At 52.6% G+C, this 20,456-nt stretch overlaps 8 protein-coding genes across 8 annotated transcripts; 4 read left to right on the top strand and 4 right to left on the bottom strand.

The window, feature by feature from the left end:
* Positions 1 to 228: 228 nt before the first annotated feature.
* On the top strand, positions 229 to 1,618 carry N7468_001887 (O-phospho-L-serine:2-oxoglutarate transaminase; the record flags this gene model as incomplete). Its single annotated transcript, XM_058471184.1, has 2 exons — positions 229 to 993; positions 1,049 to 1,618. 2 exons carry the CDS (start codon positions 229 to 231, stop codon positions 1,616 to 1,618), a joined length of 1,335 nt encoding a protein of 444 aa, XP_058334325.1.
* Positions 1,619 to 1,827: 209 nt separating this feature from the next.
* On the bottom strand, positions 1,828 to 2,973 carry N7468_001886 (cytochrome b5 reductase family protein; the record flags this gene model as incomplete). Its single annotated transcript, XM_058471183.1, has 1 exon — positions 1,828 to 2,973. One exon carries the CDS (start codon positions 2,971 to 2,973, stop codon positions 1,828 to 1,830), a length of 1,146 nt encoding a protein of 381 aa, XP_058334324.1.
* Positions 2,974 to 3,291: 318 nt separating this feature from the next.
* Positions 3,292 to 5,195, top strand: N7468_001885 (putative amino acid transporter; the record flags this gene model as incomplete). Its single annotated transcript, XM_058471182.1, has 4 exons — positions 3,292 to 3,298; positions 3,355 to 4,323; positions 4,382 to 4,705; positions 4,777 to 5,195. 4 exons carry the CDS (start codon positions 3,292 to 3,294, stop codon positions 5,193 to 5,195), a joined length of 1,719 nt encoding a protein of 572 aa, XP_058334323.1.
* Positions 5,196 to 5,883: 688 nt separating this feature from the next.
* On the top strand, positions 5,884 to 6,806 carry N7468_001884 (uncharacterized protein; the record flags this gene model as incomplete). Its single annotated transcript, XM_058471181.1, has 2 exons — positions 5,884 to 6,378; positions 6,432 to 6,806. The coding sequence occupies 2 exons, from the start codon at positions 5,884 to 5,886 to the stop codon at positions 6,804 to 6,806; spliced, it is 870 nt and encodes a 289-aa protein (XP_058334322.1).
* Positions 6,807 to 10,524: 3,718 nt separating this feature from the next.
* Positions 10,525 to 12,215, bottom strand: N7468_001883 (FH2-domain-containing protein; the record flags this gene model as incomplete). Its single annotated transcript, XM_058471180.1, has 2 exons — positions 10,525 to 11,319; positions 11,382 to 12,215. 2 exons carry the CDS (start codon positions 12,213 to 12,215, stop codon positions 10,525 to 10,527), a joined length of 1,629 nt encoding a protein of 542 aa, XP_058334321.1.
* Positions 12,216 to 12,256: 41 nt separating this feature from the next.
* Positions 12,257 to 16,111, bottom strand: N7468_001882 (uncharacterized protein; the record flags this gene model as incomplete). Its single annotated transcript, XM_058471179.1, has 3 exons — positions 12,257 to 12,894; positions 12,947 to 14,880; positions 14,943 to 16,111. The coding sequence occupies 3 exons, from the start codon at positions 16,109 to 16,111 to the stop codon at positions 12,257 to 12,259; spliced, it is 3,741 nt and encodes a 1,246-aa protein (XP_058334320.1).
* Positions 16,112 to 16,905: 794 nt separating this feature from the next.
* N7468_001881 (uncharacterized protein) lies at positions 16,906 to 17,450 on the top strand (the record flags this gene model as incomplete). Its single annotated transcript, XM_058471178.1, has 2 exons — positions 16,906 to 16,932; positions 17,031 to 17,450. 2 exons carry the CDS (start codon positions 16,906 to 16,908, stop codon positions 17,448 to 17,450), a joined length of 447 nt encoding a protein of 148 aa, XP_058334319.1.
* A 654-nt stretch (positions 17,451 to 18,104) lies between these two features.
* Positions 18,105 to 19,384, bottom strand: fdh (formate dehydrogenase (NAD+) FDH1; the record flags this gene model as incomplete). Its single annotated transcript, XM_058471177.1, has 3 exons — positions 18,105 to 18,233; positions 18,271 to 19,167; positions 19,226 to 19,384. The coding sequence occupies 3 exons, from the start codon at positions 19,382 to 19,384 to the stop codon at positions 18,105 to 18,107; spliced, it is 1,185 nt and encodes a 394-aa protein (XP_058334318.1).
* Positions 19,385 to 20,456: the final 1,072 nt, after the last annotated feature.

Raw genomic sequence — 20,456 nt, 5'->3', positions numbered from 1 at the left:
ATCGAAACATCTTACGTTGACAATTCAAAGTAGCGCTACTTAGAGCAAAGGATACATCATTACCAAATACATGATGTCGCGGGAATTGACTCAAGCATGCGATGACTCTTAGAGTTGATCCGCCCGTCGCGATCCACACTTGATTAATTTTCCCCCTCCGTCCTTTCCTTCTTTCCTTATACTTACAAAGTCAACACCCTTTTTTTTGCGCCTCAAGGCCCTTCCAAAATGCCATCTCGGCAAGAAGTCTCCTACTTTGGAGCTGGGCCAGCTCCTCTGCCCACCCCCGTTGTTGAGGCAGGCGCAAAGGCATTCGTTAATTTCAACGACTCCGGACTCGGTCTCGGGGAGATCTCGCACCGTTCACCGACCGCAAATAAGATCCTCGATGAGGCCAAGGCGAACCTGACTGCCCTCCTCGATATCCCGGATAACTATGAGATCCTGTTCATGCAGGGTGGTGGAAGTGGAGAGTTCAGTGCTGTCGTGCACAACCTAGTGTCGGTCTGGATCAAGCGCCGCCGTCGCAGAGCAGAGGCCGAACTTGTGAAGACGAATCCAGGTGCTGAGAAGGCTCAAGTGGACGAGCAGGTTTTCCAGAGACTGCAGAAAGAGGTCGATGAGGAATTGAAGCTGGACTATCTCGTTACCGGATCCTGGTCACTCAAGGCCTCCCAGGAAGCTGCGCGACTAGTCGGCTCCAAGTATGTCAACGTTGCCCTCGATGCTCGAAAGAGCAACGGAGGAAAGTTCGGTACAATCCCTGCGGAAGATACTTGGTCATTGACCCCAACCAAGCGCGAAGGCGGAAAGGGCTCAGCATTTGTCTACTTCTGCGACAATGAAACCGTCGATGGTGTGGAGTTCCAGAGCTTCCCCAAGGCACTAGAAGCACAGGGTCAGGATGAGGAAGACGAGCGTCTTGTAGTGGCTGACATGAGCTCCAATTTCATTAGCCGCAAGGTGGATGTTCATAAATACGCTGTGATCTTTGTAAGTTGGGAAACGACTCGAAGCCGCAGGCAAAGTGGCTAATAAATATTTCTAGGGCGGCGCGCAAAAGAACATTGGTGTTACCGGAATCACCATTGCCATCGTTCGCAAGGATCTGCTCCCTCCTCACACTGCGACTCCTCCGGCTACTCTCCTGCATCGACTCAACATTGGTGGCTTGCCTGGTCCTGTGGTATTTGACTATGCCACTATTGCCAAAAATAACTCTCTTTATAACACTCTCCCGATCTTCAACCTTTGGATCGCGGGCCAAGTCATGGCTGATCTAGTTGGTGCTTTCGGGGCACAAAAGGTCAGCGGGCAGGAAGCTATCGCCGACCAGAAGGCTCAGCTTATCTACGGCGCCTTGGATAAGTATCCAGGTGTGTACCGTGTTGTCCCCGATAAGCGTGTTCGCAGCCGTATGAACATCTGCTTCCGCATTTGTGGCGGAGATGATACGAAGGAGAAGGAGTTCTTGGCTGGTGCAGAAAAGCAGTTGCTTCAAGGTCTGAAGGGTCATCGTAGCGTTGGTGGAATCCGCGCTAGTAATTACAACGCTGTCCCTCTGGAGAACGTCCAAAAGCTGGTGCAGTACCTTGAGTCCTTTGCGACGGAGCAGTAGGCGGTTGGAATGGACTATGCTCATTATTATTAAAAACGGGCCCGAGTTTAACCTATGACTCTTCTTATCATTAAAACAAGAACAGCAGAGGATTTGCATGACAACAATCAAGGTACCTTCCAGTGTTCAACATAACTCCATGGTATATTCCAAATGCGATGTACAGACAGGAGAGCACAAAATTTGGTGATACAGGCGACCAAGAACGATCAAAGTTTCCACACAGCCCATCCTTTGAGGTCCAAATCTCTTATAATTCCTTGAACAGGACCCTGGAGCTCCTGCCCTTGGGCCCAAATTTTTGGCCCGGCCATATAACTGATGAATCCTGCTGGCCCTGACACCAGGATCAGGTTCCCTTTGCGGGAACCATCCGAGGGTGGCCGTGTTTTCACGAAATTTGCAATATGCTTCTTACTAATAAAATGGTTATCTTCATCCAAAAAATAATCCACAGTGACTTGGCCGGGGTACTGTGATTTGAGCCCCTCCAATTCCTTCACAATTAGAGACTTTGCGGGGTTCGGTGCGTTCGATACTGGCCCAATGGACGGACTGTTGTTTCCAGAGCTGAACCAACCTGAGAACCAGGATTTTTGCGACACCGGAGCCTCAGGAGTATCGCTTTCACCGCCGAGAGCATCCTCTCGTCGCCGACTAGCCCAAAGGATGTGTATCTTCGGTTGGTGGTTCTCCGTTGTGCGGCTCAACAAGCAGTGACCAGCCTGCAATGCCGGGGCAATGCCCGTGCCTCCAGCAATGAACAAGACGTCCTGAGTTTCATCCGGAATAGCAAATTCAATTTTGGGACCTCGCATCTCAATATCAGATCCGATCTTCAAGTTGTGGAGGTACCGGGTAACCTCCCCAAATGGATCCTTCCTTATAAAAAAGCGGAGGTACCCTTCGTTCTCTTCGTCCACGGTCAATGGCGTCGCTGATGTCACTGGTAGAGGTGTATAGTCGCGACCAATCTGCAACTGGGGCTGCTTGAACATCACACTCCATATCCCTGTGCGCCAGGCGTTCTCGTAGACATCGTAATTACCACCACTCGGTATCCGCGGTCGAAGGGTGAAGAGACTGCTAGTAGCCGAGACGGACTCCCTGGACACAAGGCTATACTTGGTGAACGTCTCCTGGTTCAGGGTAGCAGACCCGGGGTCTTGCGACCGAATGTACGCGCCAGCTACTCCAGCCGCAGCAGTCACGAGAGCAATCCCAAGCCAGCGATTTCTCCGGGGAGCTGGAGCGGGGGAGTCCGCTTTGGAGGTTGAGGTCGATGCATAGCGAGAGCGAACTGTTACCCGTAGATTCCGGCTACGGGTGCCGTACGAGGGAATGGTCGGTCTCATGGGTTAGAGGGGAAGTTGAATGTGCATTGTTCTTCAGGGCGGATTAACAAGTTACGCGGGGGAATTGCAGAAACGGGCACGCCGATTGGATCAAACTCTTGAATCAACCTTTTCCCCCTTGGTCTATCGCGAACTCTCAGGCTTGCGTCTTGAACCTTTCACCCACCCTGGGATTGTTTGAAGAGAGATGGAGAGCCGTGTCCGTTTGCTTTGACCTCACCCAAGTCCTTCATCTAAATCGAGGCTCGTTCTCCCTGAGGATTCGAGTGTCCCAACATAAAAAAAAAAACAACACTCTCTCCTGGCCAGACAACGAGAATGTCGAGTGCATTCGGCCACGAAACCAGAAATGGAAACCTTGCTGCCCGCGTGACTCATTAGAACTCGCTTCGCTTGCTTCCTCATCGCCTGTTTCCGTAGGTGGCTCGTCGCGTTCATCGTCCCCGGACGGCGTCTCGTCCTCCCGCAAGCTCTCGCTCGAAGACGACGATCCTCTCGCCGGGAATGCAAACGATGTCTATCTCGAAGCTGGCCGCCAGCGTAATCTCCGCTCATATTCGATTTCCTCTGCCTTCGATTTCGGTGGCAACCTCTTCCCGCTCTCCCAAACACAAGCCGGCTACGCCCCCCTCGGAACTCCGTCTGCACTCGATCGACAAGGGGTGGATGGCTCGTTAGAACGCAACAAAACGCTGACGTACCTCAATGGGTTGTCTCTGATCGTCGGATTGATTATCGGCTCCGGCATCTTCTCTTCCCCTAGCCAGGTGAATGCGAACGCAGGCTCCCCAGGTGCATCCTTGATTGTATGGGGGATAGCCGGGCTGCTGGCGTGGACCGGGGCGGCGAGCTACGCAGAACTGGGTGGAGCAATCCCGTTGAATGGGGGTGCTCAGGTGTATTTGTCTAAAATCTTTGGAGAACTCCCTGGCTTCCTTTTCACATGGTGTGCGGTTTTAGTTCTCAAGCCTGGGTCTGCGGCGATTATAGCAATCATATTCGGCGAATACGTGGTGCGGGCATTTGTTGGGGCAGACACCGAGTCGGTTAGTCCGTGGATAAACAAGGCAGTCGCCTTTGGAGGGCTGCTTCTCGTCACGCTGTTCAACTGCATCTCGACGAAGATCGGTACTCGAATTGGAGATCTGTTCATGTTCTTCAAGTTCATCGCACTGCTGGGTGTCACGATCATTGGGATCGTGGTTGCAATCACCGGATTCTCGTCCAAAGGGAGCGCCAGCGAGGAATGGAAAACCCAGGGCTGGTTCCAGGGCACCAATACAGAGATCTCGGACTTCGCAGTGGCATTGTATGCGGGACTGTGGGCATTTGATGGCTGGGACAATGTGAGTATCGGCTTGCTTGTATGTGCGTCTATGGAAGGACCATTGCTGACGACTTCTTCGAGACCAACTATGTCACCGGCGAATTCAAAAACCCCAATCGCGATTTGCCCGCGTGATCCACACGGCAATGCCCTTGGTCATCTTATCCTATTTACTAGCCAATGTCTCGTATTTCCTGGTCTTGCCTCACGACGTCATTGAATCGAGCAACACGATTGCTGTGCAGTTTGGGGCGAAAGTCTTTGGCCGTGTCGGGGCTCTGATCCTCGCGCTCGTGGTGTCAGCCAGTTGCTTTGGCTCCCTGAACGCCACGACGTTCACCAGCGGACGGCTTGTATATGCAGCAGGCAAGGAGGGCTATTTACCATCGATCTTCGGCCGGATTGGTATCCACGCCACTCCGTCTCAGGCTCCGGGCGGTGGTGGTCGTTTACACCGTCGCTCATGGGCTCGCCAGTCTCTTCCAGATTCTTGGGCGATGACTCTCGATTCGGCTTCACCCCTATATACGCCATGGCCCTGAACGCCAGCATGACCACCATCTATATCATCGTTGGTGAATTCGGCACTCTCGTGACCTTCTATGGAGTGGCAGGCTATACTTTCTATTTTGTCACAGTGCTCGGCCTGATTGTGCTGCGAATCCGTGAGCCCCACCTGGAACGCCCCTACCGCACGTGGATCACGACCCCTATTATCTTTTGCTGTGTGAGCTTGTTTCTGTTGAGTCGGGCAGTCATTGCGGAGCCCCTTCAGACACTTATTGTTGTTGCATTCATCCTCACGGGAATTCCCGTGTACTACTGGCGCATTTTCAAGCGAGATGGTCAAGTTGCGCTCTCAGGCTGGAAATTCTGGAAATGGCGCTCGCGATAGATGACGGCCAACGGCCTCGAGCCCCCCCCCAGCTCCAGGCCTAGAGGGCTGCTGTTTGCTTATGATATTTGATACCCATGCATATGAACCAGGTGTAGGAAGAGAATGCCGGTCTTCCCTTCTACTTCCATTCAGTGCGCTTGTTGGGATTGGTTGTACAGCCTGTAAATGGCGTATGATGTGATGAGGATCTGAGCTTTGATTTTTTCTTCTTTTTCTGTTTTATTAAGCCCTGGTTTAGAGGCCATACATAGTAATTTTCTAATACAAAATCCCTTGCCAATCCAACAGTCCCTATGGGCCGCAGAAGGCCCCGGGGGGGGGGGCTCAGGTTTGACAACAATCCAGTCTTTCCATCACGTACGAACCACTTCCCTTTGCTCTAGCTTGTTTCCTCCGCCTATTGCCAGTCTTTGCCCTCGCGCACTGTATTCGAAGGGGAAACATTGTGGTAACCCGCGTGCAGCTTTCCTCCCATCATCTTTGGAACAACATTAGCCACTGTGACGCCTGGTCCTTTCCTCGTCACCATCTTCTCCACGCACTACTTTCGCCTTGCCACCTCGCGAGGCGAGGCTTCTCACAACCTCAGTGGCTCTATACCTGGAGTCCTCCTTCTAACCAACGATAGTCGGCCCCCCCCTCCCCTCGCAAGCCGGAACCATCGAGTGCCGCCAAGGGAAACAATATGGAGAACCATCAAGGCATCTGGGGTGGATACGTCGATGTCGTGCGAGGCTTGTATTGGTGTCGCATCTGTGCCAAATTCTTCGACAGTAAGGCGAAAGCACGGGAACACTGTCGCAGCACTACCAAGCACGTATGGTGCGATGAGTGCGAGCGAATCTTTGTCTCCGCCGAGTCTTTGGAGGACCACCGTCGACATGCGATAGTCCACCAGCACATCTGTAAGGACTGTCAGCGAGCCTTCCCATCGACACAGGCTCTCCGGCAGCATTACGAATACTCCTCGGCGCACCACATCTGCTTCTATTGCGACAATTGGCCCGACTTCCACGCCGTTTCCAGCCTCGATGACCATCTGCTGAAGGTACATTTCTACTGTTTTGACTGCGGCACCACCCGTGCTTCTCAATACGCCCTGAACGAGCATGCGGTGGCCGAGCACCACGGTTGTGAGATCTGCTTCAAGACCTTCTGGTCTGACGGGGCGCGCAAGGTTGTAGGTGACCACAGCGCTTCACCTCCATCTCTGAAGCACCCACTGATCCGCAGAACCAGCATATGAAAACGCACGACGAACGCGTATACCGGTGCAAGACGTGCCACACGCGCGCATTCACCAACTTCTCGCACCTTCTGCTCCATCTGGAACGCAGCCTCTGTGGGCCATACAATCGAGTCAAGCTGATGTCCTTGGAACTGCCATCCCGGCGCGACTTCTACGATGCGCGCAAGATACAGCCGTGGTGTTGCAAGAACTGCAATCGGTCTTTCGAATCCCCGTCCGCCCTGTTCGCCCATTCGAATGATAGCCAGGTTTGCAAGAACCTCCTAGAGGAAGGACAATGTCTCGCGGTGCTAAAAGCGCACCTAATGAGGCACTTCGTGACTCAGTCAGGCCCGCCGCGAGCCAACCAATCACGATGAACACAAAGGGGGGTGTTCGATCACAGTGTCTTATTGCCGGCACCGGCTGAGAGTGGGTTGTGAAACAATTTCGAGATTGTCCACTCTGCGGCGTTTTTTTAAGAGAGATGGGAATATGGTGACACCGGTGATCGGGCGGTGCATACGAGAGCTTGGTAGCGTGACATCGGGATGAGGATGCGAGGTTGCGAGGTTGCGATGTCGCAAGGTCGGGGACTCTTTCGGGTTGTGGCGCCTGAAGAACCTGAAGCTGAATTCCAATGTGTTTTGTATCTTTTTTTTTTTTGTCTCCTGACTTTTCCAATCTCCGTTCTGGCTGATCTGAATCCATCCCCTTCGATCTATCTTATCTTGTGTCTTAAAGTACTTGGAACCAATGCCCTCGCATGGCCCCCCATGGGTAGCTGCATGGGGGCTCCGGTAAAGTAGAGTTCTTCTAGAAGGTCGTTTCTTTCATGCATGAAACCATGACGCTCCAAGTCAGCATTCCGCGGCTGTTTCAAAGCATATGCTGCGAAGGTTAGTAGAACCCGAGCTGCGGGTCCGTGTGACAGGAGCAATTTGCATCTTCAGCTGGGGATGACCAGATGGCACGAGGCTCGCCCCGAGATGGAGTCCCAAAAACCACATGGCTGGACTGGGGCCGTTGAGGCTAAACTGTGCTATTCATAGAATCCCGACGCGGCGGATACCACGCCGATCTGGCCCCCCAGTTTTCTTTTTGCTTTATTGCTTAGTCTGACTCGCGGGTAAAATGTGGATGGGGTCCATTTTTGGCGGCTTTTTTTATTTTATTTTATTTGTATTTTTTTTTTATCTCTTCTGTTCTTTCCGTTCCTTTTTTTTCTCCCTTTTTCCGTCCCTAGAGCGACACGCCCGGATTCTTTGGGATTATAGTCAGCGAAGATACCAAATCCATGGATTGCCCAACCTCCGCTTGGCCCCATGGGGGTCAGCAGTACTACTGGTTATAGTACGTTGGCATTAACCCCGATCATGACATCAAACTTCTGCATGCCCGAATGCATGTCGGCAGCCCGTGGCATATGCAGGGGCGCAACGTGGAAAATCATCTTATTCTTATTTTTAGCGGTTGAGGGAGCCCTAAATGATCCCTCGCGATGCCTCCTGATCGGGGATATCAGAGGGGCCCAATCGTAACCGCCCCTTGTATACTTCACGATCTCCGTCCCCAACAATTGGCTTTCGCTATTCTTAGACTCCGACCTATCACAGGTCTGCAGAAACGACAACGCACCAAGGGGATCGTATACTGTAAGCGCTGCAGGGCAATGGAACCAAAAAGAATCCCAGGAAAAGAAAAGAAAAAAAAAAATACACTGGGAGGACTCTCCCTTCCAAGCCCAGGTGGGGATCCGCATCGCGACGCAAAGACTCCCGACATCAAAGGTCGAAAGTCAAGATTTCCGATCGTCCAAAGCTCTGATGCGCACCCACCATTAGCCCAGAAAAGCTCCAGATCGATGTCTCACTCTCAAACATGTCACAGTCGTGGGGTTCCGTCGAAACAGAAGCCCCCATACGGTAACATTGGTATAGTAATCTTTGTAATCGGGGGTAATTGGTGTATGAGTAAACCAAGAATGGGAACCTGGGAAGGTTCCTTGGATACGCCCTGCGATACTTCTAGGCCCTTTGTACGGCGCTTTTGAGTCACCACGTTTCTATATTTACTCGCCGACTGAGATGGCGGTCGACATGGTTCTTCAGAGGTCGAGGAAGAGTCGGGCGTGCCAAGGCGCCCCCCCCAAATGTGGTCAATGGTCCCCAAATGAGTCTGGGTCTGCGCTTGAGTTGCGTTGGGGGCCTTTTTAGTTCCTTCCCCTGTCGTTCTAGTTAATTTCCGACGATTATCGGCATTCTCGAGGAACCTGAGGCTGAGGATTCCCTGCAGAAAGGACCCACCTCGTACACCTTTTTCTTCCTGCTCCCTGATTCCCTATTCTTCTAGGGCCCGTCAAAGAGGCCCTGACTCAGATCGGTACAGCTTCTTTGGTCCTGCTTCTAGTGCTTGCCTGGAACATTTCCTCATTAGGGGGGAAAAGGGGGGGGGGAAAAAGACTCGTTATTACCAATACGCCTAGAGGTTTCTGGCCTAAATGAGGAATGGGGGCATTGCGTCGCTGTCAGGGCAGACGGACCCAGCTGGGAAAGTTGGGGGTTGTAAATCATCCTGAATTATAAATATGAACGGTGCCATGAGGTTCGTGCCTCAACCTAATCTTCATCCACATCCACATCCACTCCGAACTTGACGTTATAATAAGGCGTTGACCTTCCCTGCCCTTTCTCTTCACGAGCGAACTTGAACTTCTGAGGCCAATCTTCAATCCTTGGTCCTGCTTGCGTGACCACCGTCTGCGTCTTCAAGCACACCCGTACCCACAACTATATCCACTGCGGCTCCTCAGTGATCACCGGTTACTACCGCCAAACACAAGTTCACAATGGGTCGTGGCGGATACAACGCTCCTGCGGACAAGCAAGACGACGATGACGCCAACTGAGCCGTGGCCTACATCGAGCACGCTCTAGAAGAGCAACGGCCCACGGACCTACAGAGAACGAGCATGGAACCACGCATCTCCCAAACAGGCTCTACTACGCTTCTCGGTCCCCCTAAGCCACTAGATATCACGGGGCTGACAAATGATGACAAAACCTACACCACCTGGCGAGAGCAGTTGACGCCCGCATAATCAACTCACCCGCAGACTGCTCGGCCAAAATGGCAAGCTTTCAGGCGGTGGATCCTCTCCTGCTCTCCTCTTCGGTACTTCGATGGCGGGGGCCCAAGGTGCAGACGGGAATGGCAACTATGTACGATTGAATGGAAAGCGATGTGCTTTTGTGGGAGCTTAGCGAGCATGTTTCTGGCGCAATTTTTGTTTTTGAAGGCATTGGGAAGCATTGGGGAAAAGCCATAGACTGTACACCACTATAGATTTCACTTGAATTTAGCTCTGTTCGATTATGTTATTGATTATCACCGCTTTGAATCCACATCTGACAAAAGACACAAGGCTCCTCAGATGGGTCAGGCAGCTCAGAAATCTAGATCGTCTCAAGTTGAAGCCCTAGTCCGCAGTCCACTATGTACTTCTATCAAGTGCCACGACCATGCCCCTTGAAATTACCACCTTAAACCTCCAGGGAGTCCAAGTCTCAGTACCTGGCGTTCGAAAATGTACTATGAAAAGGAAAAAAACAAAAAAACAAAAAGAAGACATGGAGAATAAAGAAAGGAAAAAGAAAAAGAACACATCGAGGTTCAAGATACAATTGGACAAATCCTTATCGGTCATGACCATAACTCGCATATAGGGTTCACGGCCGACAGCCCACAAAGAAAAAGAAAGAGACCGTAAGGGAATTATGTACAAGGAGAGACCCATACGGCGCCCCTGTTCCGTACTTCTATACAGAATCAAGACGGGGTATGCAGATATGCCCTCAAGCAGGGGGAAAGGTAAACGGCACAGGTAAAGAAAATATGGAAGAGAATGGTATCATGGCTCCATGCTTGGCTCATCGCAAATGGACAGGATATGAGGGGGAAAGAGGGTCAACAGGGTATTATACATTCAAAAGGACACGGGAGGGAGGGGTGGGGGAGAATGCAAGGACAATGCAACGAGAAAAGGAGAATCGATCAAACATTAGATTAGTGTAGAGCTTCGGAAAGGGGGGACAAATCTTAGTCCAATAATTCAATCGGGTGGCTGGCAGATGACCCGTCAGCTGGGGGTTCAGGGGATGGCTCGTGCTGTTCGGACACGACGATTGAAGGGGGCTCTGACAAGCCGGATTCTTCCTGCGGGGGGCTTGGGAGGCCCTGTTCATCAGTGGCCCGAGCAGAGCCCCGAGAGTCTGTACGGGGGGGAGATCCTGGCTCTGGCACGGAGGGCAAGCCACCGTCAGCACTGTCTTTGCTTCCAGCTGTGGCTCCATTGCGTCTCCGTGCACGGCGGTTCCGGCGTTCTTCGTCCGCGCTTTCTCTTCTCCGTCGAAGGCGCTCCCCGCCGGCGTCGGAGTTACTTCTCAACCCTTGGAGCATGCTGGCGGCGCGGTCGGCCACATCCTCACCCTCGGAGTGGGCTTCTTTGGTGCCTTCTTCGCCGTCTTCTTGGGCCAAAGGAGGGCTCAAGAGACCGTGCTCGTTAGCCTGAGCATCGGTATCGCCGGCCGGCTTCGGTGAATTTTCGTCCTCGGCAGTGCCGGATTCAGGCACATGTTGACCAGAAGCCACTCGGACCTGGTGGCGCTCCTTGAGACGAGCACGGCGACGGCGGTCGCGCTGATCTTTAGCTTGGGGCGCAGCAGCACGTAACTTCTCCAGCAGCGAGTCCATAGCGCCACTAGCCGCGGGAGAGATGGGCGCGTCTGCGCCACCACCCGCGTTGGCAAGGTTGACATTCAGGCGCTTCCGGGCCAGGGATGCCTCGGTACGCTTGCGGGATTCTTCGAGGCCGATATTCTTCTCGCGTGATTTCTAAGGACAATTAGTGGCCGAGCTGTGGACGTGAAGAATAGATATGTTGAAGCGCAACTTACCTTCCATTCGGTCACGAATGAAGCCAGCTTTGCGAAGAAATCTCGTCGAGCATTTTCATCCGTATTATCTTCACCATAGAAGAGCATGATATCGTCATAAGTGTGAACCATTTCGTCGAGGTAAAGCTGCATCTGCTCGGCCTTGCGACGAGCGTCTTTCATACACCTCTGGACAACCTGGCTCACGCGATCTTGTGGATGGAAGATCTTTGGATCAGAAAGGTTCCCGGAATCCAGACTGCTTTGCACGTTCTTGATATTGGCAATGTATTTGTTCGCATCGGTAGCCAGCTGGTCCACGCTGACCTTTTGTAGGCCAATCACTCCAGCGATTTCGTCACAGAATGACTCCCATTCCGGGTACTGGTTGCGCACTATACGCTCAACCAGATCGGCGAAAGTGGTTTCGTTCTTGTCATCCTTCACCATCCCCAGACGAGCAAGGGAACTTAGCTTGAAACCTTGAGCCTGCTTGTTGGCATCGTTCATGAAATTACCAATATCCAAAATCAGACCGAGCACATTCATCAATGAGACAGAGTCCCGCAAAGTCTCACTGACACTAACGACCTCCCGAAGCCTAGAAGAGATGTACTCGTATTCGTGCTCGAAGGAACGAGTGAGGGCAAGCGCTCGCATTCTTGACCGCCAGTAGTGATTGAGTTCGTAGGAGGTGGCAAGGAATAGCTGGTCCTCTCGGGTAAGTTCAGAGGGATCTTGATCAGGTTCAGAGGTAGCGACACCGGGAACAGTCCAGTCACGTTTGTACGGTGCCATGAGCTTGTCGACATTGTCCGGGATCTTGCACATCTCCTCCCTCTGTAGGAAATCCATGACGACTGGATTGTCCAAGATCTCTTTATCACAGTGAATAATCATGCGAATGACCTCGGCCGGGGGAATTGGGAGAACTTCGCTAGAGCAATCTGGAAGTTCTTCGACATCTCGTTAGAGATGATTTGCTTCTTGTCCTTCATCTTCTTGGCTCCGGTACTGTTTCCAAATATCTTGGTCTCCTTTGCCATGAAGAGCCGTTCGACTTCGTCTAGCACACCTCGCTTTGCAAGATCGGTGTATTTCTGTTCCTTGGCTTCGGCCGTTGGAGTATGATGAGCCCAAACAGTCACTTGTGGAGTATCCACCTTGTCCCAATGCAACGCCTTGAGCTTCTTCTTGGGACGAATAAATGGCATTGTTGTGCTAGGAGCCACGGGGTTTTCGAGGGAGTAAGAAGCCTTCCATCCTCCGCCCAGGGGAGCATTGGGAGGAGGGGGAGGAGGAGGCATGAAGCCACCATTGACTCCAGGAGATGGAGGCGGCGGGGGCATACCGCGGAAACCCGCACCGCCAGGAGGAGGTGGAGGGGGAGGAACTCCAGCCTTGCCACCTGGGGGAGGAGGGGGAGGTGGTGGACCGGGGATAACGCCCTTCGCACCTGGAGGTGGCGGCGGAGGGGGAACAGCACTTGCACCGCTTGGAGGAGGCGGAGGGGGAGGAACCCCGGCGTCGCCACCTGGGGGGAGGAGGAGGAGGAGGAGGAGGAGGAGGAACGATTGTGGGAACACTGGGAGGTGGTGGCGGAGGCGGCATGGCTTTAGCATCAGCGTCCTCCATTTCCTCCGGCCTGGGAGCATCTGTCGGGGTGACATCTTCCGGAACAGCACTTGCGGATTCATCGACAGTCTCATCAACCTTTCCATTACCCTCAGGTCCTTCGTCGTACTTGGGAACCTTGGAAGCAAGCTCTCCTAGTAAACCGGTAGCTTGGGCGGGGTTCATACGCGGCCGCTGGAAGTCCGTCAGACGCGACTGAGTCTGAGGTTGATCATGGCCTGACTCGTCGGCCTCATCCACGGGCGATGGCACGCCTTCTGGAGTCTGGTCAAAGTCCGGCACGACGCTACGCTTCCGGTAAACAGATCCCAGAGCTCCCGGGTCCAGGTTGCGACGGGTGTTCTCCGCGAAGTCTTCACTGGAGTCATCTTCTCCATCCATCTTCTCTCGTAATTCACGTAGTCGATCAGATGGACCATGTTGGCCCCAGACTTTGCCTTCAAGCTTGAATTGGGTCTTTGTACGCTCCAATTGGCGTTCTAATCGCTCCATGAGGCGCTCGCGGTCCATAATTCCAGGTAGCTGCGAAGGATCAGGCTTCCCAGCTTCGCCAGAGGCATTGGCCCGCCGGGCATTGGATGCCGCGATATCCTGGGCATCCCGAAGCATGAGGTATAGTTCTCGGGTTTCTAGTTCGTTTCGCTGGAGTTCAAGGGCCCGCAGACGTTGAACTTCGGCAACCTCAGCCTTCAGAGACTCATTCTGTCGTCCTTGGAGATCAATGATACCGGCCTGTTCATCGATCTGCTTCTGGAGCTTTCTGACCAATCCATCAGCACCGAGCTCTACCTGCGCTTTCATCTCATCGCGCTCAGCAATAGCGGCTTCGGCGATCTGTCGAGCTTCCAAGGATTCATCGTAAACTCGTCGCGCCTCGGCATCGGTATGGAGACGGTCGAGAAGGCTCTGGACGGTGAAATTCAGCCCCTGTCGGAGGTCAAGATCAGGAAGCCTCCTGTCCATGGCCACATAGCTCATCATGGCGTCTACAAGCTGGAACATCCGCAATCCTTCTTCACCAGCATTCTCCCGAATAAGGAGCATATGCTGCATAGCCGACAGGAAATAATCGTGGGCCCGAGTACCATTGATCTTCGTTGCAATGGCATCTGCAATCTGAAGAGGATCACTCATATCCTTGACTTCGCCCTCCACACTATCCTTCGTACTGCTGCCCTCGCGTTGGAGCAGATCTTCATAATCAATAGCCTCATTTTCTCGGAACCGTTCAATCTGTTTGTCAATGGCTTCGTATTGGAAGCCTTCCATCTTCGTTAAAAGACGTTTGATCCCACAGGAGATGAACTGGGCCCGAATATGGCATCGCAGCTGCAAGTCGGTCTCGGCCCCATCGACAAGCATATTGATGAACATCATTGTCGATACAGCGTACTCCATGAGCAAATTTTCCATGCCAATACCCCCACTGCGGTACTCTTCACTGGCACCGACCAAACTTCCCAGTTTACCACGACCATCGATGGTGACCTCAACGATACGCATCCAGGCATCAAAGCGACCAGTCTCATTATGGTCATGTTTGACTTTATCCATCGCCTGGAGAACCTTCTGGTGGCCTTCGCCCTCGGCCCAGTGACACAAGAAGGTAAGAACCTCGCTGATGAGTTTCCGAGTATTTAGACGAGGTGATGAGAGAGAGCTGACAAGCGCTGTCAGAACGCCCATATGGTCGAGAGCGTCGTCTGCGCCATATTTGTTGTTCATCAATGCCTTAAGACATTTCGCAATATCATATTCACGATCAAGATCTTTATCGCCGCTGGGGGGTGCGGGGACCGGTCCGGAAGCTTTTCGACGATTGATTTTTTGTAGAACGTTGGTGAGAGCAACTTGACCCTGTGATTCGACAAAGGCTTTGACCCAGCTTGATGAAAAGTTAGCTTGTCTGAAGAGTGTTTTTCTAAGGGTCTGAATTTCAAGACTTACCTGATTGGTTGCGTTCGAAGACTGACACTTAGACTGGCGAGTTGCTTGGATGTGATTGTGTCGTCCATCACCTTCTTCACATACCACTCTGGGCTTCCTTCCTCGTCAGCACGCTCTAGGAGTCCTGGCATACCCTCATGGCCGTGTGTCTGACGGGCATTTTGTCTTCGTTTCTGCTCGCCTTGGAGCTCCGTCAAACGGTCCTGGTGAACCAATGTCCATTTCTTCGAGGCAGGATAGGATACCATTTGGCGTTTGGCTTGATCAGGGAGATTTTGCCAGCCTCGCTTCTGCATGAGCTCAAGGAATAGTTGGTCTACCACACGATCATCTCTTGGACGTGTCAAGTAATTATCATTTGGGCGCGAGAGAGGTGTCGTAGAGTGTGTTGACTGTTGCCATGCGGCTTGTGCATTTGACAAACGGCCTCCCCCTGAACTAGGGAATGCGGTATTGCGATCACTAGAATGCGAAGTGGTCAAGGTGCGACCAGAGCCATCGGAAGAAAAATAGTTGGAGCCGCGGGTATTAGAAGAGTGGGATGAGTATAAGCTAGCTTGATCCATGGATGTTCGAGAATTTGATGATGAGTCTATCGAGGAATTGTGATTGAAGCCTGCATTCGCGGTCGAACTACCGGGGCGTCCCCATTGCTGATATCTCGTGCCTCGATCCCCCGACGAACTACTGGTCATGGTCAAGTTGGAAGAGTGAGGAGGTGGACGGGGACCGGAAGGATGCGAAGAGGAACCATTTGGCGCAGACGAGCCATTCCATACCGGATATTGATGGAAATCTCCACCAGCTTTGCCAATGAGGTTAGGGGAGTGTTCATGGCGGGAGGAATCCGGACGGGACATGCTTTCGATCGCGACAGGGTTTCTTGTGTCGGATGGTAGGCTTTCGAATGGGATAGACGTAATGACGCCAGCCGTGGGAGCAAAGCTGCTGGGGTCGAGATCATGGCTCATGTCCATGGACTGAATCGAGGATCGTTTCGAATAGCGGGACGAGCGAGAACCAGCTGAACTCCCTGGCGGTGCAAGGCTGTCGTAGGATCCAGCGTAGCTTTCGTGGCGGTCATCTGCCGGCCTCTCCTTGTACAGTTTTCTCCCGAAAAAGGATTTTCCACCCGAAGTTTGCCTAGACTTGTCGGCATTGGCGGGCATGTTGGCGGGACTGTGGAGTGGCAGGACGCAGCATTAAGGGCGTCCCTCGCACACTCCAAATTTGGATGAAAGGGCGCAAAATAAGGTTGTTTCAAGAGCCGGAGCGGGGCTGATCGCTATGGATCTGGCGACGAGAGGCGATGACATCCACGGTTTCACGTCGGAATCTGGACTTTGTCCCTCCTGGCGAGTTAGTATACCCGTTTTAGATGTGGACGGCGGGGCCCGGAGAGGGATTCAAACAACAATAACAAGGGTGCCAGCACTCACCACAAACGCGCAACTCGCCAAAGGGGAGGGGAAGGGGGGATAAGGAGGGCGTGGCCGAAAAAGAGTTGCAGTATGCAAGTAGCAAAGCCAGGGTCGATCAAAAGCACGGATCCCTTAAGCGCCCAGCGACTTGAATTTAGGGGGCTTGTCACTTTCTCGGAGAGACCACCCCGGGGCCACGTGAGGTCAGGTGACAGGGGTAGAGAAAGGGACGTACAAGGTGGAACAGAAGGATTTTATGGAGGGACCTCGGGGAGGTTTGGGACGATGCCTTTTGTCCAACGCCTCACTTTAACTTGTCTCGTCCTCTAGTTCTTCGACTCGGGGGAACCTTGGCCGTTCTTTCGTTCATCGGCTTCATTTTTGATTCGGCTCGACACCTCGGGCTCGGGGTCCACCCGGCGGTTCTCCTTAATATCTTATCCTACCCAAGCGATTCCGAAAACTCCGTGACCTAAGGCCCTACGGCCTTCAATAGCGCGTTTTGCATGCTGGAGCAGTCCTAGGCCTACTCCATCGCCATCATGGGATCCTCCGCCAATTTTGCCAAAGTGAGATACTCTACCGAGCAGCGACAACTTGGCCATGGCGTCGTTATCCGGCTTGCAGGGCCTCCAGAACGGTTGTGCTAAAAGACTGTGTTTCTTAGACCATTTTGATGCCGGCGTCCATTGCACTCACCGTGTACCTACTGTTTAACCTCGTGATTATCCCGTTCCTCCGCCGCTATCAACGACGTTACTCTCCATCCCTCCCACTGCATACAATCTCCGCCCATACTGTTTCGCTGCGAGACCGAATAGCCGACACAATCATGCGGTTTTTCCTCCCTTCTTCATGGCGAGCTGGCGCTCATCTCGATGATCATCAGAATATTGACATCGACGACGAGGAAGGGGAGATGCTTGTCGGAATGAATAGGGATGCTGCCCGACGGCAAGCGCTTGGGCGCCGACAACCTACCACCGCAGAAACCGAAAGTCGACTTAGTCGTGAATTAGAGGAAGGGTTTATGGACGACAGTGATGAAGAGGATAGTGAACAGGGCAATGCAGAGAGCCGACGTTGATGGTTTCTAGAGTCCTGATTTGTTTAACGGGCTACGGTCATGCATGGGTGGCGTTTTGAATCTGCTGGGTATCAGCGTCCTTAGTAAGTTCGGAAGTCCCATAGTTGAGCTTTAAGACTTATGGTAGAATCCAATGTATGTTTTGCCTGCTTGACTGGATTCCTAGCATCTGAATAGAGCAATACACTCGAACTTGTAACCGACGTAAAAGCCACTTACAATTAATCAGAAGATTTATGATGAGATTAACGACACTCATTTCCATTTCTATCAAGAACGGCCCTTAAACCCGCCCGAGGCTAAAGCTCTACCAAGATCAGGAGCAGCTTGAGCCTTGGAGCATTCGGACACGAAGATCGGCATGGACCCACTTGATAGAGTGTGGGGGGGAGGTCCGGGCTAAACAATCCTTTATCTTATATATCAGAAGACAGTCGATGGTAATGAGAATGGAGAGTGCTAACAACAGCACATTGGGGGAACAATATTGAACGAATAGATATCAATTCATTGAAATCGTAGATACAAATTTTCCAGCGCTACCCGGACCTTCCCAGGCAGGTCCAATAAAATCACAGTTAAAAAGCAATGGGGAACCAATCACGAGGACTTTGTAGCATCCCCATTAATATATATATGCGTGTCGCAAGATTTTTACTTGCGCTGACCGTAAGCCTTGGTGGCGTATTCACCCTTGTGGACAATCAGGTCCTGAGGGCGGTAGTCAAAGCGGCCAGAGAAGTAGCTGTCCAGAATGCTCTTGGTTCCCTCGGCGTAGCGGATCTGAGCATCGATGGAGGTTCCCCGACATGTGAGGAACAGTGGCGTTACCACCGCCCCATGGGTGCTCGGCGTAACGAAGAGGGTGGTCCTTGGGAGCAGGCTGGGGGAGCCAGACGTCACCACCGTATCCACGGAGGTGGCCAGACTTGAGGGCCTCAGCGACATCCTCCTTGACGACGATGGCACCACGGGCAGTGTTGACAAGCCAAGAACCGGGCTTCATCTTGGAGATGAGCTCCTTGTTGAACAGACCGCGGGTCTTCTCGTGGAGAGGGCAGTTGATGGTAACGACATCACACTGGGAAACAAGCTCCTCAAGGGTGTCAACACGGCGGCAACCGATCTCCTTCTCCTTCTCGGGGCTCAGGGGCTGGTAGTCATAGTAGAGGAGCTCCTTGCAGTCGAAGGGCTTCAGACGGCGCAGGACACGCTCACCGATACGGCCAACAGCGACGGTACCGACGACCTTACCCTCAAGGTCGAACTCGTTCTTAGCGACAGCAGCGACGTTCCATTCGCCGTTGCGGATCTGGTCATGGGCGGGAACGAAGTTACGGACGAGAGTAAGGATGGTCATGACAACGTGCTCAGCGACGGAGACCACATTGGATCCAGTAACCTCAGCGACGGTGATACCGCCGTTGGTGGTGTTGGCAGCGTTCAGGTCGACATGGTCAGAACCGATACCGGCAGTGACGGCGAGCTTGAGCTTCTTGGCCTTTGCCAGACGCTCAGCAGTCAGGTAGCCGGGGTGGAAAGGAGTGGTGATGATGACCTCGGCGTCAACCAGCTCCTTGTCGAAAGTGGAGTTCTCACCATCCTTGTCGGAGGTGGTGACCAGAGTGTGGCCCTGGTCCTCGATCCATTTACGGATACCGAGTTCGTTCTCAGTGGTTCCAAGCAGACCAGGTTGCTGCTTGGAGTGCTCGAAGCCCTGGAGAATTGATTAGATGGATCTGAGGAAATGAAGCGTGAGAGATATAATCACTTACGTCATACAGAACAAGAAGAACTTTTCCCTGAAGTTTGGCAGAGGCGGTTAGCGTGCGTGCATTTGCGAAGGCAGGCCGAGCGAAAGCAGTTGTGGCGGACGGCTTAAGGAAAGTGGCGGGGCGCCTCAATTGAGACGAAAGGGATCGAGCAAATACCATTGTGAAAGTCTATGAAAGGATGAAAATGTGTAGGAAGTGAAGAACTGGAAAGGACGTCAGCAAGCCAGCCTTTATATGATGTGAATGCCGGTGTGACCCGGCTTGCAAGGTTGGAGAAGCGCCTTGAGCTCCAAACAGGTTAAGCCAGGAGCGGGGCAAGGAGAGAGTGGGGACGCGTCGCAGGCCCAGAGCTCCTTCTCAGCACTAAGGCTGATTGCGGGAAATCAAAAGCCAAAGGGATCGAGACGCGGGAGGGCCGGAAGTTAGGGAGAAGCCCCCGAGCCGATACAACATACCGTGGGATGATTCGTGTCAATCAAGTTTCAATCAAGTTTAGAGATGCTGAAGAAGCAAGCTTAAGAAGGATGATCGAATTATCTCAGATCTTGGGCTGACCAGGTCATTATATAGTCCAACCCCCTCGGGCCCCTCTTTCGGCTTCACCTTGCACAAACAACCGTGGGGATCCAACCGAGTCCAATACAACCGGCGCTCTCCTCCGAGAAGCGCTGGGACCGGATGGGGAACGTAACCACTTGTGGGCGGGCAGGTTCTCTCCGCACGAGGGAGGGGTCGCCTCGAAGTATCTTGCGCGGTTCATGCCCAAAACTATCGCCTCGATCGCAGCCTTCATCGGGAGTCTGTGCACTGCAGAAGATTCCCCCCGTTTGAGCTTGTCAGGACGGTTTTTGATATCTGCCCAATCTCATGCTATACTGTACAATCTCGTGCGGGGAAGGTATGTCTAGATTCCATACTAGGACTGCACAAGTACGTAGATAGTATAGTAATAGACTAAATGTGTATAACATGTTGCTACTCTCAAACGTCATACGAGCAGCTGTACCATTGCAACCGGAAATGGCACGACCCTCGATAGCACCGGACATGGCTTCATTCCAGGCGTTTTCCCTGTTTCGCCGTGGCTAGTCCCAATATGGACTAGCTCTCCGCAGCGGGGTCGCTTATGTAATGAGGGGTAATGAACTGAGTAGTTAGTTACTTAGCGCGTAGAGTCTTGAATCATAGAAAACAGAAAGTTTGAGCATTAGCAATATAATTGAGGCGAATG

The sequence above is a fragment of the Penicillium chermesinum genome (genome assembly GCF_028974085.1).
Source record: "Penicillium chermesinum strain IBT 19713 chromosome Unknown utg000002l:1.0-5270490.0:1.0-5274688.0, whole genome shotgun sequence".
Lineage (NCBI taxonomy): Eukaryota > Fungi > Ascomycota > Eurotiomycetes > Eurotiales > Aspergillaceae > Penicillium > Penicillium chermesinum.
This window is presented reverse-complemented; position numbering and strand designations above follow the sequence as displayed.